Genomic DNA, 20,499 nt, shown 5'->3' with positions numbered 1-20,499 from the left:
CGAGAAGTTTGAGAAACAATAAGAGAAAAGAGTTTTGCGACATCGATCGTATATATCACTGCGAAGACCTACGTACCACACGTCCTTCGTGTCTTTCTGGACCTCATTCCCTCCATCTCCTCGCACGGTCGGACTCAGGCATAAAAGCGGCATCCTTTGAGGGAGGGTCCGAAACAAAAAGAGAGCCGACGAACACGGCATGCAACCGTGTTAACTGCGCTGCTTATGCATTCATATCCTTGTTTCGCAACAACCTGCTGATTGTTTCCACAAAACGCGACAACCCCCTTGTAGCCGTATGTCCGGGCCGGTTTTTGGACGGATTGTGAGGCGCGGATTGTAGGTGCCGCTAAGGACGCGCGAGCCCGCCGGCAAAAAAGATCAATTTGTATGCGGGTGAACGCTCCCCATTTCTGTTGCTGTTCTTAACAGTGCCGGCCGTGTAACGTTTGCGCAATACAATAGTGACGGCGAGATATAAGGGCGCTCAAAAAATATGCGTATATACCGGAAAACAAACAATTGAAGAGTCTGGAGCAACAATGTACTAATCCACACGAAAGAAAGAGAAAGGCGAATGAGGCGAGGAATGAATCTAAGATTTTGTTTGCTCTATTGTTCTGACAATAATTTCGCTCTAAAACGATTACATTTTTTAGAGATAGATTAAAATTAATATGAATAAAATGAGAAAGATTGTAAAAGATTCACGTATTATAAATTATTTTCTTAATTAATAAAAGTTATTTGGGATATATAGTAGCAAATAAAATTATTTATTAACATTTCCATTAATTTATAGAGATAACACAAATCTATTAATGATTTTAAAAAAACCGATAAAAAAGTTTAAAATTTAAGTCAATAAAAATATTATTAACATATATATATATATATATATATATATATATATATAAAACATTATTAAAAAGTATAATAGAGCAATATGATAAATTTTTATTTATCTTTTCATTATATTAATTTATCTTCGTTCATAATTTGAAATTTATTCGAGTAAAATGGGAATGTATGAAACTCTGAAATAAAATATCAATTTTTTTAATTTTCGTAATATACAAGTCTCACAAGTGTGTATGTGATTCGTCTTGCTTTTGATCTTCCTTCACAGTTGACGAAAGTTAGCGGTTTCTCAAGGTGTGCACACTTTGCGATGCTTCGTTATCGGCGACATGTAAAACTCCGATTGCGGGACGCGATAAGGGGAATTATACTCTTTTCAGCGTCCGAAATGGCAGAGCCACGAAAAATGTATGATAAATGATTAAACATTTTATTTGAAGTAGTCCTTGCAAGAACCGATTACATAATTAAAAGCTGTAAAGGCAGTTTTATCTTTTAAGTCAAAATTGTTACTTGAGATGTATCTTTTGAAGACGGAGAAAAAAAATTCTTTTCTTAATTTGAACAGATAATACACACAATAAATCTATAAATGTGTGTGTGTGTGTGTGTGTGTGTGTGTGTGTGTGTGTGTGTGTGTGTGTGTGTGATGAGTGCGAGAGCAAATTAGATGATTTGCTATACTGATAGAATATTGTAAAATTCATAATATGAAAAGCAAGAATATAAAAAAAAGCGAACAAAATGAAGAGAAATGGTAGCAACTAGTTGCTTCTCCTATAGACACCCGCGGCTTCTTATTAATTGATTCGCACGAGTCACGTCTGCGGTTGTTAATAGCGTTCGTGACTTCCATGCTCTTCCATGAGTTCGATGCTTGAAAAAGAGATTATGATCATGACGAAGACAGCGAGCACGCCAGAGAACACGCCACGAAAGCCAAGATCTCAGCTCACAACCGTATCACTTTCGAGGATTCAGTCTGAGCTTCGAGTCACGAGTTCACAACTTCTACCGAGTTGACCTCCATGTTTCGTGCATCTTCGCGGCATGACTGCACGACTATATTCAGGTGAAAAGTTGCCCTGCACATGCATATATCAAAGAGAATGTTGAGCGATTTCGCATGGATCGAAAAGAAAACGTGTGTCTGTATTACGATATTGCTTGTTGCAATTTTTGGATAAAATGTTATAAATATTATATATATTATAAATACCATTATTATAAAATATATAAATTAGAAAAAAATATATATATTATAAAATTATTTATAAATGTTAATTAAGTCTCTTGAAGAAGAATAAGTCTTTGTTTGTCTTTTTTGCCTTGTATAGTTTGTAATTACCTAATTATCTCAAATTATTCTTTTTTATTGTTGGAATTACTTATCTATAAATAATTGTAAGATATTTGAAGTTACAGAAGTTATTATGTATACTCAGCGCTAAATTGCAAGAGTAAAATTTTGCATTTATTACAAATTTCTATTCTTCAACGTTTTTGGGAATTATGTGAATATTATTTTCCGAAATATTCTAACAGGAATTCGAACGAGAATATCCTAATCTTATGTAATTGCTGATGATGAAACTTGCTGATGAGAAACTTAGCGACTTTATAGTTGACATTCTCAAGGATTCATTGAGAGAAGATATGATCTTTTATTCTGTAGGTAAAATTATGCTGCAGAACTAATCAACGCTTCTACCAACTGTGCAAGCAATGCAGTTCGCCTCGACCGATCCTCAGCGGATCGCAAATTAATGGTTCCGTCGAGGAATCGAGTGAGCAAGCAGCAGGCAAAGATCGTACCATGAAGAGCAATCGTGAATAAGGCAACTAGTACTTGAAGAGGATAAATCGTCGAAGAGCGGCATTGAAGTGGAGATTGCAAAGATAAACGAATCCACTCTGGCATTGTGTTGCAAGTCCCGTGTTAAAGTCGCACCGGAATCTTATCGTTGAGATCTATTCTCGCCGGACGACATACATTGCTTTGAAAGCAACGCCGGTAACATTTTTTGAAGAATCCATGCGAAGACACCAATAATGATCTACAGAAACGTGTTTTGCATGGAAAATTTAAAATAAGCAAAACCTCGAAATTTGATATTTATGTCTAATCTAAATATTATATTTTTAGAAAATATAATATAAACATTTTATATAGTAAGAATTTTCAATAAAAATAAAAATTTCTTACATTAAATAATAATATAAATATCACTTTTACATATATGATTTATAAAAAAACAAATTGAAGTAGTCTCATAAATTACATGATTCGTTTGTTTCATATGACAATTCCGTGACAGAATTCTTAGATCCATCATGTTTCTTTGAAAAAAATAATCTACATTTCATCAGAAATCGCTTAGTTAATTGTCTATAGTGACAGTTCAAAATCAAAAGAGTGTTTCTATAAATGTATAAACGTATTTCTTATTAAGATCTTAAGATTGTAAGATGAATCATTTAAAATACATTCGTGGTATAAATGTTCCATTTCATGCTTCTTCCAGTAAGTTTTATCTAAATAATTTATAAATTAATTTATAAATATTTCTTCCTACGTATATTTACATTTGAAAAATATTAATTATCTTAAATTTTATAATAAATATTAGATGTAATTGCGTGCAAAATTACATTGCGTGCAAAATTAACCATATTTTAATCTGATTTTATTAAATTTTTTATTAAAGATTTTTGAAGAAAATAAATTATATCTTAAATAAATAACATATGTATATATGTAAATTTATTATCATTATATAGACGCTGCTTTATCATTACGTTATGGACAACAAGCTGATGCATATTTTGAGAATTGCCAATTAAAATCTCAGCTATTTTGGCCAAATGTAACATCTGTAGCAAAAAAGAGTTACAATGTTAATAATAAATATTCGAGATTTCGTCAAGACAACCTGCGACTCATTTCCAAGGAAAGCAGAACGATTCGCAAACAATGTAGTAAAACCAAGTCTAGCGTAACTTCATTAAAGAAAAAATCATCAATACATGTAAAAAAATCACCATTAGAGAATATAAAAACAATATGTCATTATTCTACGCACCAGAATGCTAAATTTAATAATAGTGGAATTAACAAACAACACATGTTTCAATACATTGAACAAATAAATGGCGCGAAGAACATAAATCGTCCCAGTAGTTTCATCGCATCCGTTGAGAAACATCCACGATCGTATGCAGAAATGATAGCGGATTACAGCGAATCCCTATATAAAGAATCTAGTGTAGGTATACGAAGTGATAATTTTCATTTCAAAAATACAATACGCAAAAGTCCATTCAGTACCTTTTCGGTATCATCTTCGATTAAGAAAAATGTAAATATTACTGAATACAGTGGACTTTCAACTGAAAGGCAAAATAATGATTTTCCTCTTCCTGTTAAGTTCTTCGAACCTTGCAACAGATATGACAACATAAATACTATCGAATGTTGTAATCTTCAACATCACGATACGTGCACTGTAGAAGCAATAAATAAGAATAATCGGAACTGCGTTGCTATACATAACTCGAAGAACGACGACCAATCTTATGCGAAATTAATTGCTGATTGCAATAAATCCATGTATAATATTCCTATTGCAAGTAAATTAAATGATGCTGATCTAATATCAACGAGAAATATATTAGCAAGAAATTCTACTGAATCTATCGCCACTCCGAGGAAAGGCAACGATGCACATACGCAAGATACATCGCAGAAAATAATTTCCACTATTAATAAAATGTTGCCCGAGAAAAACACCAAACAACAAATGATTGATTTAAAAGAAGACAATTGGTTAGAAAAAATGGAAAACACGATAGATGATTTGAAGAATGTAACCAAAAGAAATATTACAAAAGTTGTTGATTGTATTCCTAATTTAAAAGAAAATGATATTCTGCAATCTATAGATACATCTAATAATCTGGATAGAATTGGTAGGCTTACGAAGCTTGTTAAGTCTCACGAGCAAAAGGAGAAAGCTACAGCCATCAAAAAATTGAGCTGTCAATCTGACAAAATCGATAGAATGGAAAAGCGTAAGAAAGATCTTGAATTACAAAAGCATAATTATTCTCACTCGAGTGACAATGGCTCAGATCTATCGCAATATTCCAGCAATGTAACAAAAAATTCAATTTTAAGAAAGAATTCAACGTACGTATCAAGTAACGATAATTCCATATTAAAGCAGCCGCAGATTAAATTACGCATGGTGCCTTCTGAAAAGGAGTCCGTTGTGTCTATCAACACGGATCAAGCTTTAACTGGTTCATTAGATTCAAATTCTGCTTCGAAAGATCTTTCCATTGTCGTGCAAAGTAATCAACAAGAAGATCAGTTAACAAACAATCAGTGGACTTCGGCACATCGGCATAATATCAAAAGTGCATCGCAGCATAGCGACTTCGGTCCAATGCGTATTTCGATTAGTGAGAACTCTGCGCCGATCAAACAGATTGAGTTTTCAATCAATGGTAAACCGGTTTCAGAGCTGAAGAGCATCACTGCAAGAACGGAAAGACTAGATGTAGTGAGTTCCATGGACAAAATCGAAATCAGGATACCGTTTGCCAAGGACGACTCAAACACACCGGACAAGACCAAAGAGAGAAATCTATCGAAAGAAATCAATTCGAATATAGGGCAGATATTGAACGTGCAAATATCTGCCAATTTTCAGGATGAATTAAAGACACCGGCGGAAACAATACGATCCCAGTATGATAAAAATACATCAAAAGCATCATCGTCAATTTCAAAGACTTCTTATTTATTTAACAACTCTTTAAAAGCTCGTGAGGAAACTTCTAATAATGTAGAACAACACAAATCTTCAAATAAAATAAATATGAAATCTGACAATACTGAAAAAGATAGATACGGAATTTCAGATGACGTTGATTTTAAAATCCACCATAAAACAACGAAAAGTTTATCAGCTGGAAAAACGATATTTGATCAATCAAATACTTCGTTAATTGAAGATATAAACAACGATGATATTAGATTTAATATGAGAAAAGTAAATATTATGCAATACGCGGAGACGAATATGCAGAATAAAAATGAATCTGATAATCGCATTTCCTCCAAAATAATCCCTTGGTGGGCTTCCTCGGATTCTTTCAAAAAAATAAAAAAAAAGGATGATCACAGACCACTTATTTCATTGTCAAATCAAGATGGGAAAAAAACAAATCCAAATCTCAATGAAACTTTTATCGCTGAATCTTTATCATTGAAACAGAAAGAAACGTCAAATCCAAAGGTACTAACAAAGAAAACTCAGCCAACGACTAATGAAACTGTTATTACAGATGATTCTAATAATATAATTTCTTACTCAAATTCTATAAAACCATATGAAGAATCTAAATCAACTCTTCATTATCCATATTCATTTAGATTAAAACCAAATCGGGAAAATCCCAGAATGATTCCTGAAGTTATGAGAAATGAAAGAACTGAAGATAACCAAGCGATAATTATAAAGAGAGATATCAATAAAAATTCTAAAATTAAACAAACGGAATTCATTGCATTATCTGATACAATAAATATAAGTGGTATGAATGGTATAAAGGAAAATATAAAAGAAAATCTATCTAAGTTACAAAGAAAAATCAATGCACCAAGTAGCGCGCAAAATTCATCACCAAAAATAAATCAAGGGAAGAAAGATAATTATTCACTTAAACAAACAAAATCAATCGACAATATATCTAATAGAAAGGCCAAAACAACAAATACTTTGGGTGCTATAAAACCGATTGAAAAAAGAGAAGATAATATTTTGATCAATTATGATTTAAAGATGTCATCAAGAAAACCAACAATACAATTAAATGGCAAAGCGAAAGAAGCACAAAGTTCATCTCCGATAATTTCGACTAAGGGATTAATTTCAAATTCATCTATGACAGAAATAGTATCAAAAAAGATTGAAACAATACAAACAGAATCGACCGAAATAAAAAAATTAAACACAAAGATGGACATGCTAAAGAAAAATACATTCAGACAACAGGAAAGATTAGCTGATAATGTCATCGATCTTCAAGATAAATCGAAAGAAAATTTGAATTCATCATTGGAGATTAATAAAAATGAACCCAATTCTTTACTAAATAACATAAGGACTTCAAAAAGTATACAGAAACCAAAAAAATTAGAAATTTTAGAAAACGTATCACTAGAAAAGTCAAAGCAAAACAGACCGAAGAGTTTATCAAGCATAAAGAATACTCCAGAAATTATTCAAGAATCTAAGAAATTTAGAAGCTTGGCATCATCAAAATTGAAAAGTAGTTCATCTAAAGAATCTTTGGACACAAAAATAATAGATGAAAGGAAATCGCTTTTGCAAACTGTAAATCAAATACCATCAAAATCGTCCAAAAATACAAACAAAATCACTGATATAAAGGGTAAATTACTCGCTTCACAAACAATACATAATCCAATTTCAAAGATAAAGGATTGTGCTATATCTAAAACTTTAATAGATAAACATGCAAAAAAGATGTCAATTATTCAATCTGTAAAAAATAAAAAGACTGATGAAGGAGAAATGGTAGCTAAGATCACACAAAATCCTAATAGCAAGGATCTTTTATTAAAGGATTGTAAAGAAAGTTGTTCCAATAAGTCAAGATCGGATAAAGATAAAAAAAGTTTTTCAGGATTAGTTGGTCCTTCAAGAAAGTCAAATGATTTAAGTAGTTTTAAGTCGGCTGATTTAACAATGAAATCTAGGGTAATGTCAAACGATAATTGCACTTATGAGAAAAAATTTTTGTTTATGAAATCATATTATTCAAACTTTAATAGGAAGAATAACATTATATCAAATTCGCAATCTCCTATATTTAAAGTTCAGCAAGATTTGAAAGACGTTGACATGTTAGAAAATCCTGCGTCAATTACAAGTGAAAATGATGGATTCTGGATTAATATAGATAGACCAGAGAAAAATATATTATATTCCGCATGGTTACAACGATTTGGTAATGATATTTAAAAAAATGAAAAATTATTTTAATCATATATACATATATATATATATATATATATATATATATATATATATACTTGTTAAAAGAAATTTCGTAGAAAAATTTGTAAAAAAGTATTAACAATGTTTATAATGTTTATATTATAATGTTTATATATTATATCAAATTATGTATGTATATTTTAACAATATCAGTATTGACTGTATTAATTTTTACAAAAAATCCTTTAAATTATATTCTCAATAAGATTATTACATACAATAAAGAGTTTCGCTAAAGAGACACACACACATATATTGCTCTATCTAATATCGTAATTAATTCCTTGATCGCTCTAGAGACCGAAATGAATTGCTCGATGACGAGACTTCGGTGGTTTGCCCAAGAGCAATCACTTCTCGATAGTTTTGTATTGCATTGAAAAGATTCGTTAAGAAAGCACTAGCTTAAGTAATCAAAATTCTCATTAAAGTTATCGGCGGCATCTTAAAACATGTCGTGGACAATAGGCTCCAAACGAAGTCGCTGACCACAAAAGTAGGAGACATAAGAAGAGGCAGGTAGTGAAAGTATGAATGGAGCTAATCGGCCATAAAGAAGGAAAGAATCTGCATCAAACTTTCGTCGAAATATTTCCAGACTTTCTTGAGTCTTTCTGCTTATTATTCGTATTGATTTTTGTTATTGTCAATCATAAAAATTATTTATTTACATTAAAAGAATTTAATAAAATTCAAATTCAGAATTTTGCAATATTTCTATAATCATATATGTAAAAATGTGTAAGATATACAAAAATTATGTAAATCTTATTGTTTTTATTACGTTTTTAAAAGTAAATTATAATTATGTAATGGTTTTCTTTATAACTGATTAAAATTAGTTATTATTTAGAAATTACAATTAAAATTAAATTAGATACAACAATAATAAATATATATTTGATAAAATAATAAAAAATTACATTTTATATCGTCTACTTTTATGTTTAAAAACTATTTCTCATTTCATTATTTTATCACTATGAAAATAAATTGGCTCTTATGTAATAAACTTTCTCTAGTGAATATTATTTGAAAGTATGTTTTTTAAGTGGAGTTTTAAGTATCATTTTTCTTCAATATTGTAAGAAAACAGTCGAAGCAATACGTATGCACGAACTCGATCCTTCCCGGGTCATGCTATCGGTGCAGGCACGATACCCGTCATTATGCCAATTCGCGACGGGTACCAATTTGGGGCCTCCGACGTGAGGGCCTTTGGCTCGTCGAAGATGGTGCCCCATCATCGAAGGGCGCCATGGTTCGTGCCACGTCCCGTGCGCGTGAGTGAGAAACCCATCATTACACACGCGTTTTACCACGAGCGTAGCCTTGTTCTGGCAGCTCACTAGTCATTCGAAGTAATGCATCCTGAGTGCCAGGGTCAAGCGGAGCTTTATCGACAGCTGTACATCGAATGCACTTCATTCAAATACTTCTATCGCGTTTAATCAGTACAAGATGTTCTTTTTTTGATAATTTTATTGAATAATTTCATTGTATTAATATAGAATAAAACGAATAATAATTTTGCTTATTCATTGTCATAAATGAAACTATAAATAATAGAAAATGAATGATTGACATAAGACATTATTTATAAGTAATATATATTGTATAGTTTAATTTAATAAGAATTGAAGTATATATTCTATGTTAATCTCTATATACATATATAAATGTATGTATTCTTATTCCCTAATTTATTCTTGTGTAGAACTATATTCTATTCAAGAGAATAATAATTATATAATCCAGTAGAAATTTCCAAATTTTTTCATTTCTGTAATAACACAGCTACAATGTGTGTAATGTGTAAGATCCCTTGAAAACGTAATTCGGAATTGTCCAGAAGTGTATATTTTTCGAATATTCCTCTTAAAACTTTTAATTGTTATACAATAGAATACGCACATATATAGCTTTTACGTATTTGAATATTCCGATTTAAGTTTCTCTAATGCATTAATCTAAGTTCTAAAAGTCTAATCTAAAGTCTTGTACAAGTCATATTTCAAATTATCAAAAACATGTACAGAGAGAGTATGGCATTCTTCTGGCCGACGATAAGGCCGTTAATTATTGAGAGCGACAAGGAGCATCCTTCATATAGCCAGGAATGCAGATGAGTTCTTTTTTTCAGCTACTCAGCATTCATCTCGAGATCATGACGGTCGCTCCTGTGCCCACCCTCCTGCCCTGCCTTCGCTTTTCTCTGCACGGCAACGAAAGTTGATCTGACCCCACGAGAGTCCGGTTCAACTCTGCCCTCCTCCTCTTTCTTTACCCTCCCGCTGCCGCAGCTGCTACGTCAGACCCTGGCTTGATTTATCACGGTGTTGCCAGTAACCTCTTATAAATGTTTAGGAACAACCCTGCTGCCTACGTCCATCGTTCATTGTGGCGGAACGTAGGAGATTCCTCGGAATCCCGCTGACTTTTCCTCTCGTCCTTGAACGAACATCAGGTAGAAATCTCAAGAATTCTCTACCTTTTTTGTTTGATTCGAGAGAAATAATTTTAGTCGAGAATTCAAATGTTATATCTTTTTCTTATCCAAAATATAATTTATAAAAATTATAGTAATAAAATATGCAAACATTTAATTTATTTTCAATATACGTAAGCATGTATTGCATGTATTGAAAGGTCTTGTAAACGATAATTGTCATCTGATTCTTACGATCAATAAAAGATGACTGTTCTATATATAATATTTTCATTCCTATTATCTCGGCATGCTGCATATGGTACGAGAAGATTATATTGTTTGCAACGCAATCGTAAAAACATCTAGGTTACAATCATTGGATACCCGGATATACGTGCATTCTCGAATGTATTTTCAGTAATTTTATCGTAAATAATTCTTATTAAATGTTATTCTTTCGTGAAAAGAATTTATATACATTTTTAATACATAAATATATCATGTTACAAACCGAATTGGACTAAAGAATACATTTATCAAGTATATGTTATAATTATCAAAGAAATTTAAATAAAAGGTATAAAATTATGAAAAAAAGTGTGTGTGTGTATGTGTGTGTGTGTGTGTGTGTGTATGTGTAATAAAGCGTATATGAATTTTGCAAGGACGATCCTTATTTGCTTACCTTAGATGCTTCAAATTATTTTTCGTTTTAATAACGCAATGCGTTCTATATTGCCTCATTCCTTGTGCACCAGGTAATATTACTCATGTATGTTTTGACACATTATGACTACCAGCAGTGAGTGATATTAATTATCTCGAAGATAAATTGCGTGCAACAAAAACATCTTATATCATCGCTAAGAATTCACAATTTTTTTGTAATAATGATTGGATTTGCCATTTAAATTATATACGAACAATTTTCAGAAAGATTATGCAAAAAATCTTTTACATTAGACTTTCTTTTTTCTATTTTTATTAATGTCACAGTTCGATATTTGTAATAAATTTATTCATTAAAACTGTTTTTGCAATAAAAATATAATAAATATATATAGCTGTTTTTATCCAATACATGTGTCACATCAATGATTAACTACACATACGTACAATATAACGTTCTTGTACTTTATGAGCAGCTAATGAGAGATTATAATCTCTCCCTCTCTTTCAACAAAAGATTTCTTTAAAGTCTTCTATCTTTTTTATCTACTTTTTGACCATTTATTTTGTTCAATATAAATTCTTCTTTTTTTCGTTCGTGTATGGGGATTAATTATTTTTCTTTAGGGATGAACTTTATGATCATCTTCAATCCTCCGCGATGCCTATCTAATCCTTTCGGATTAAAAGTTCTTTATGAAAGGTAAAAGAAAGATGAAGGGAAGGTAAAGGAAAAGGTTAAAAAGGGAAAAAGAAGAGAGAAGGAATGTATAGAAGATGCAGATTTTATTTTGTATAGATTTCAATTTCATGTTATTAATTACGTACGTAATAGAAAGAAAAGAGAAAAAAAAGAAATTAATAAATTCCATAAAAATATATATTAATTGTGTTTAGATATACAGATAATGTGATATTATTATTTACTGAATAATCCTTTGAACTTTCAAAATAATTTTCTTTATAATATTTGTAAATGTAAATGTTATGCAATTTGTAAATGTTATTTGTTAGTCACTAGTTAGTTTGTACTGTAATAAGTTACAAGAAGATCATAAACATTCATTTACTTTAATACTTAAGAAACATCGTTTAAGAACATCGTGAACCACAACTAAGAAGAAGAATAAGATAATAAATCCATTATTATAAATAAATAAATGATATCAAAAGTACAGAAAAATACATTGTAGATAACAAGCAAGTTTAGGTTTAAATTAATTCTGGTTTCATTGGTCATACGTATTCTCGTAAATCTTTCTCCGGTTTTCATGTATAGTTCGATGGAAAGTCACGTATATACGATAATCAAGAATGCTAATCCTCTAGCAACAGAGACGAAAGTATTCGAGAGGGAGAAAGATGGGGAGAGAAGGCAGAAAAAGCTGTACCCAGATAAAGTCGCGAAATCGAGCCACCATCAAGAAAGCTAATCCGCTTACGGTGATGGCGCGAGCGACGAAGCGAGGAATGCGCCGATATTCGTGACGTTGCGGTGTAATGAAATCTCGCAGCAGATAAGAGTCTTAAGTCGCGAAGTTATAGAAATATCAAGAAACGGGCAATATATGCTTGTCGCTAACAAACTTAAGTAATAGTGTTGGACGTTCCAAAGGAACGTGGTAGCCATATTAAGGAAAATTTGTTATATCGTCGATAAGATTTTGCAAGAAACTCAGAGAAGTCATAGATTAAAGATTTTTATGATTCTATGTGATTGACTTGTGATCTGACGGCTAACGCAGATTTGGTATATAAACCGGTCAAATTCGTATATTCGTAGATTTTATATCGTATAAAAATTATATCATTATAGAATTTTATTTATTTTTTTTTTATTTAATTTAATTTATTTTTATTTATTTATTTTTAAGATTATCATAAATCATGTCATCAAAGAAAATTTGTATTTGTAAGTAAAAATTTTTAAATAGCAGAAATTTATCTTTTCACAATATACATATTTAAATTTCATTCTTATATACTTTTATAATATTTCTATTCATATTAATAAAAAGATATCTTATGTAATTGTAAATAACATCAAATTTAATTTAATTGATTTGCTTCTATTTAAGATTTTAGTGAAATTATTTCGGAATGTGTGTGTGTGTGTGTGTGTGTGTGTGTGTGTGTGTGTGTGTGTGTGTGTGTGTGTGTGTGTGTGTGTGTGTGTGTGTGTGTGTGTGTGTGTGTGTGTGTACTTCCTTCACTTTTGGACAGTAACAGCTTTTAGAATGAGAAGTTTTGGAGAGGAAGGAACACGATAATGTGATACGACGTGATTGCTTCTCTGTCTCTTTTTCTTCTTGCCTGTTTTTCTTTTTGAGATGTCGCCAATACATTTGCGTAATTCGCTTGTCCGGAGTAATGGAGTAATTGCCTTGTGAATTCTGTCATGTCGCGCTTGTCTCATCCTATTTATCGCTTACACCTCGGCTTGTTCGTTACAAATTTAAAGCTCGGATATTACTGCCAATGAACATTTTCGCTTGAAATTTCACTCGATTTTCACTCGGTAGAGGCAATAAACCTTGCACTATCCTGACAGATATATGGCAGTACAATGCGAGTAGAAGCCAATAAGAATCATTCATTTTTGTGTACATTTTACACAAAAGTATTTTATTTATTTTCTTTTCCCATTTACATATTCTATTTGTTTTCGAGGAGCGTCAAATATACAATTCGACAAAGAAACTCTTATCAAAATCTAATGTAATCAGAGCAAAATATAAAATTTAATTAGCTGTAACCCGAAGTATATTATTAATAGTATATTAATAATCTTGACATTATACAATTACTAAAAAATAATAAAATACATTCATAAAATTATAATATTATTAAATTTTTTAATGAAATATATAACATAGCGTTATTATTGTATCAAAATCATTTTATTTTACACTCATATATAGCCTTTGTTTATCCTTAATATCTTTGAGAATTGGGTAAATGTTTATCCATCTTACATTTTTTTCTTTCTCTCTTTCTTTTCTACTCGTTCTTTTTCAAGAGATGACGCAGCATAAAGAACGCGATGATCGCAATCGCGCGGTTCGCTTGAGCTAATTGATGATTTGCCTGCTTGGTGGGCTTTACTGAAAGGGTCCGTATAAGGACAACGATCGCAGGTATCCCAAATAAAAATTGTCAATACGATTAATTACGAACCGGAACCAGCGGACTTTCTTAGCGCGGAAGAGAGCAACTTCGGTGCGGAATAGCGGTGCGATTTCCGCCGAAACGAATGCTAACATTGAGAGAAGAGACTTCTTATCGTGCACCATTCAGTTATCTACTTCTAACCGCCTCTTGATTTGTATGCTTTTGCACATCGCACTTTTTAGAAGCCCGCGAGGTAACGAATCGACTATCGTCGCGTCAGGAACATGTAAATCTGTAACGCGACGAGACACTTGTAATCTCGTTTATAGACAAAAGAATGAGAGAATCTGTGATATTTTGATCGGGATATTTGCTTCGAAATTTAAAATAAAATCCCTAAAAATTTTAATATAATAAATTGAGAAAATTATTGAGAAAAATGTATACTCTTCTGCTCACAATTAGAAACAAACTTTGACTTATGTATTATTTAAAATTATAAAATATAATATTGATATACCTGTAATTCATATTTACATTACATTCTATTTTTATGTAAAAGTATTAAAAGTAAATTATATTTATATCGCTAGATATGACGTAAACGACTTAAAAAGATAAAGAGGCAAATCTTCGATGTTATAAAGTCTTTATCTCAAAAGTAACTTTGTTAAAATAATGATAGGCAAAACTTTTAATCTGGCTAAAGCTTTCACGCAATTTTATTACTTTCTTTAATTAAATCACGAGCATTGTTTTCACGAGTAGTATCGCTTATCTAGGATTACATCGACCACGCGGCTCCTGGGGTTAACAGGTGCAATAATTATGATTGGCTCTCTCGCCTTATGGCGATCGCGGCCACGATCAATTGCCACCTTTTCTTATTCCTCTTTGTCTGCGGTGATCGCTCGTGCGCGTTTTTCCGCATCGAATATAATCGAATCTCTATTAAAGTTCCAATCGGCGAAGCGCGGATCATTTTAGTCGCAAAGACATATCTGTAATGAGAATCGAAAGCTTTGTTTCTCGTTTTTTTCTTTTCCTTTGCCGCCACACAGATGCGCGTAATGACTTATGATCAATAATGTGACCATGGATTTCATGAGTTATTTTATCGGCATTCTTGATGTCTCCGTTTTTTTTTCTCTTCTGAAGTATTTACTGCGAAAGCTCGCGCCATTTTGTACACTCTTATATTTCATATACTGCTATTATAAATATATTTATATGACATCATAGAAAGGTATGCAGGCAAAAAGAAATAATTAACTCAAGAGAAAAAAAATAAAAAAATGAACTTATCGAAATTACAGAATAATAAAATATTTTTCTAAAGATTTAATATGTCTATGCATTTAATTATTTTCTAAAAAAATGTAAGATACGTTCAAATAAAATTAGTTTTGATATTTAAAAGTTAGCCAAATGTTATTATTTGTTTATAAACTTTCCACTTTTAGATGATTATTTTGTATTTATTTTATAAAAAATAACAATGACATTTCCAGCAATTATTTTTTTTCTTTGAAATTTTTCTTTATTTATAGAATTTATAGAATAGATTGTGATTACCTACCTTCTTAAGAAAAATTAAATAATGCTATCTCATGTAATATTATCTTTTACGCAATAAAAAGATATAGAAGAGATTAAGAACTTAAAATAGTAGCGACTGATTATTCATGTCAGAAATACCCGCGAATATATTGCGGCACATTGGTTTCTTCATTACTGACGATCAAAGCGTTCAAGGTGGATCGCTTTAAGATTTGCGTGAGAATATAGCGTCAGTAACGATCACTCGATTCACATTGCTATCTCGATTTAATATTCCTAATCATCATTCAATATACAGGCATATTGTTCGATTGACTGAGTCACTGCGAGCGAAAGGCGACGATGTCAGCTACTATTCTAGATTCTGAAATAATGTTTGTAGTTATAGGTTCTAATTGCCAAATAAGACACTCAAATCCGGTTGCACAAATATTCATTAGTAAAATATAATTAACTACATTTTTTCTCTATATTCTTGATTACTTTGGTTAACTGATAAAATTGCTGAATAAATCTTTGCTGCCTTCTAAATTATAATTTTATTTTGCTTTAATTAAAATTAAAAACATCAAATTAATTTCTATACGTATTTATTGTTATAATTTTAATGACAATATATAGCAAATAAATTAATTTTTATGTAATCTTTTTTATTTTCTTTTAAGTAATTTTAAGTAATTTATCAAAATTAATGAAATTAAACACTCGGTATGATTGAAGAAATCAGAATAATTTCTAAAATCTTTCTCAATTGGATCTTCATAAATACTTGATCGACAGCTGTATGAGCATGCGCATCGATCAATGAAATGCAATTTATTCGAGTTAGGGATTACTCCCCGCGAAGATACAGTTCGTCTGACGCGAGGAACACCCAGGAGCGGCCGTTGAAAAGGAGTGGGAAAACGAGAGGCGGAGAGCGAGTGACCAGAACTGGAGGAGTGCGCCCGAGACAGTGCCTCGAGAGCTTGTTATGCGGTCGATGGGAATGCGACATTGCAACTCGTAGTGGGACCACCCTGTTCGAAACCAACACGGTGGAAGGGATCAAGGGACAATGTCTCACTTGAATTTACTATCGGGCCTGTATTCCTCGTAGCCGTTTGGCTTTCTTGCGACGACGGCTTTTACCGTAGGTCCACCGATATCACTGGATCGACGTGGAGGACACATCCGTGGACGGCCTCTTAGAAGATCCGCGGAGGCATTTGAAGACGAAGACGAAGTCGCGTTTTGCCCTCGCCAGACAAAAAACACATCGATATCATCAATATCGGACTATCATACGAAGCCGAACATATTTTGAGCAAATGATAAAATACGGATAACAATGAGACATTAACATTATGAGATAATTTAAAAAAAATTAATTTATCTTAAAACGTTTAATATTTAAAAATAAATAAATGGATTTGTTATTAAAGTTTATCTTTAATTTTCTTACATTCAACACGCATAAAATTTATCAGAAATAGTCAACAGTTGTATATACGGATGTTATGTAAGTGGAACCATTTTCTGCTTTACACCAACGCATTTTCGAATGAATGACAAACACATCCAGTCGTGGTATTCGATCACTGGGTCAATATCCGCTCAGCGAAGTAGTTTCTAAATGTCGATAATAATAATGAGAACGACGATAGCAGTAGCAATTACGCGACGCACTTTTCTCTGCTCTTTCGCTCCATCTAAGTCGAATCAGCTGACTACGCAGTCGATGAAGTCACCATTGCAGCGTATTCTCCGTCCTCATGGAGAAGCGACACCCACCTGAAAGGCCGAACACCTACTGCTTGCGGTACGACGTCACGATAACAGAACTCCTCCTTCGCGAATTGTTTTTTTTTTCTCTTTCCTTTTATGCATCCTTACATCCTTTTGCTTCTTTTTATTTATCCTTGACAATAAGTTAAATATCTTTCTTGCTAATAAAATCAAGTCACTCTTATAACTTTTGTAATTTATCGCCTAATTGTAATTATCTCTTCTATTACGTCGTATTATTTTGCCTATAGATAAAATTTTCCAATTTATGATTTTTCATTTTACTTTTTTTATATAAAACGTGTGTCGTATGCTCGTGCCGAAGAAATCTATGTTCTCGAACATAAAGTAAACTTAATTCTATTCTCTGTCCATTTGTCTCTTTCTTCCTATCCCACTTCAGATTTCACCCACGCACTAAACGGTCGTGAGTCCCTTACGCCGAGAGAGAGAGAGAGAGAGCTTATTAGAACACACGAATAGAATCTTTCGAGTAGCGTGCCTCCATAAACGGCAGGATTCGCCCACGACTCGACAGCGTCTCGAAAGGTATACCTGTCACTTTTGAACGCACCTTTTTCCAATCATTAACGAGCTCCCTGTTCGCGACGCATCGTTCGCATGGCAAAGGAAAAGTTTCTTTGTTCATGGGACCCAGGCGAATGTGCTCCTCCCAGTGAATCAATTAAATGCAATTGTTTCCTGTGATGTAGCCGTACACGTATTATACGGTGAAATTGATGTGAAAATTAATAGAAGCTCATTATACAGAGCATATATGTTTCAAACTTATGAAGCATTTATTTTTCTTCATCGTAATCAAAAATCAAAATGTCAACGTTTATTTATTGTCGAAAACATATATATATATATATATATATTCTTTTATTTTTAAAAGAAGAATATAACCTTTTAATTTCTAAATAATTTACTTTTAAAATAGATGAGTATTACAACCTTGAAAAATGTTACTAGCGATGCAATTTTCCTTTCATTCTTTCTTGTAATCAGATTGAAGAAATTTAAATTTCTCTATTTTTCAAATACAATGCGAGATTTAAGTTACATCATTATTTATACCGGATTTAAGTTTAAGTTTAACCATATTTATAATTATCCAACAATTCATAGTTAATTCATTTAAAGCTAATAAAAATAGTAAAACCATAGAAATTGGTAAAACATAAAATTATAAGTATAACGATAAATATATTTAATAAATTCTGCTATTCCGCGATGAGATGCTCGAAGCCAGGAAAATTCAACAGATATCCCGTTTAGCTCCGAGATAGTATTCTTTTCTTCAATTGGCAATGCAGTATGCGACCTAGAAGCTTCCTTTTTCCGATGTACGGTCCATCATCGAGTATTTGTCGCGATCCGTCGAAATATCGGGGTGTCCAGCGTATAATAAGACACGGCAGAACGTTGCTTCGGACACCTCGGACACATGTCAGCACCGCCGCCCGGCGTAGCCACTCATTCCACAACGGGAGTGTATACGTCCGCCACTCGTCAATTAGACGCGACATCCTTTCCGACACGAAAAACCTGGCCGGGCTAGTACCTCGAATCAGGAACGAGGGGTTTCGGAAGAATGACATTAACATACCGTGGGGAGCGACGTGGGGCGGCGGAAGAGGAAGAGGAGAAAGAGAGAGAGAGAAAGGTGTAGACGAACGGTACGGTCGATGGTATGGGCGACCGGCAAGAAACCGGCGGCTACTGAACATTGTCCAGCTTTCGAGAAACCAGTGGATTCCGCGCATTTCCACGGAATCGATCGAATTCGCGCCTGTTGGAACGATCGGGCTCGAGTAATTAAGACGACTTGATTCTGCGATGCTATCTTCATCAAGCACTAATCATTTGGGAAGGCAAGCACTGATCATTGCAGGAATCGGAAAAATCACTAGCGTTCTCTTTTTTAGTATAAATAAAGAATTGTTTAGTAAAATGTAAAATTAAAAATAACAAAAACGTTTAAATTTTATCATTTGTCAATATAAACAATATTGAATAAATAATAAATTAATTAATATTTTTAAAGCGTAATGATGATAAAAATTTATTATCTTCACTTATTATCTTCAAATCTGTTTTCGAAGCTACATTCGAAATCTCAGCACGAATCCTTCACAAAAGTTCACAAAGCATTCTGCGCGATCTCTTTAAAAAGAGATATACTTACTTCTTATAATATCCAAATTTTCAAATTAAAGTATTTCACGTACAAGAAATTTATCGACCACACAATCTAATGATCATATGATAGACCATGTCTAACACCCGATCTTTCGAATAGTCACTAATCGCAGGCGGCCGATCGATACGGCTGAGTGCAGGAGCACCCGTTACTTCCGGTGTGAGCGAGCCGACGACCTTCGCTCCCACCGGCGATCCGTCTCCAAGTTGGGAAGACGAAACCCGGATAATGAGGTCCAGCGCGGTCTGGGAGCGCAGGCTGGCCGAGGGTGAAAAGCCTCCGGGCGTCGCTCAATTATGTAAGGCGCCGCGAGGGCTTCCCTGTGTTGACAATGAACGTTCGCGCGCGCGCAGGATGCCGACACAGTGGATGGAGGATCTTCGTGTTAAGGCGTCGTGGGATACGTCGCGAGACATCGTATACACAGGGTGGGCGTCAAGGACTCTCGGCGCGAGGTAGGATAGACGACGGTCCGGTATAGCTGCCATATCTGGACACCGTATAGGACACGGCGGCGACACGCTCGAAGTGAGCTGGACCGAGTAACTCGTGCTCGATTGTATGTATAATACGAGACAGTGTCTCGTATGGCGAACGCACACCGATTCGCCCAGTTGTGGTCTTGTCTATATATATATATAAGTCTACTATTCGCGTCTGTAAAGACGCGAATAAACTAGGTGAACACCGATGGGGATTCTTAAATGTTCTGGAATTCTTCTTATTGGAAAGTAAAAAATATCCATGGTGAAATTCATTAAAATGATTGGTCTTTCGATAAGATGATAGCTAATACAGACAGT

General features: G+C 33.0%; 2 protein-coding genes across 7 annotated transcripts in view; one reads left to right on the top strand and one right to left on the bottom strand.

Moving 5' to 3' along the window:
* Nucleotides 1-20,499, bottom strand: part of Egfr (epidermal growth factor receptor) — a 143,454-nt gene that overhangs the window by 26,348 nt on the left and 96,607 nt on the right. The gene's annotated exons all lie outside the window — the stretch shown is intronic.
* Nucleotides 2,907-12,485, top strand: LOC148936549 (uncharacterized). The gene is made up of 4 exons (XM_089077907.1): nucleotides 2,907-3,385; nucleotides 3,643-7,902; nucleotides 9,042-9,213; nucleotides 12,332-12,485. Exons 1-4 carry the CDS (start codon nucleotides 3,331-3,333, stop codon nucleotides 12,483-12,485), a joined length of 4,641 nt encoding a protein of 1,546 aa, XP_088934033.1. The 5' UTR covers nucleotides 2,907-3,330.

This window comes from Pogonomyrmex barbatus, unplaced genomic scaffold (assembly GCF_055798465.1).
Source record: "Pogonomyrmex barbatus isolate J1 unplaced genomic scaffold, ASM5579846v1 scaffold20, whole genome shotgun sequence".
In the NCBI taxonomy this organism is placed as follows: Eukaryota; Metazoa; Arthropoda; class Insecta; order Hymenoptera; family Formicidae; genus Pogonomyrmex; species Pogonomyrmex barbatus.
Note: the sequence above shows the minus strand (reverse complement) of the source record. Positions and strands in the feature narration are given on the sequence as shown.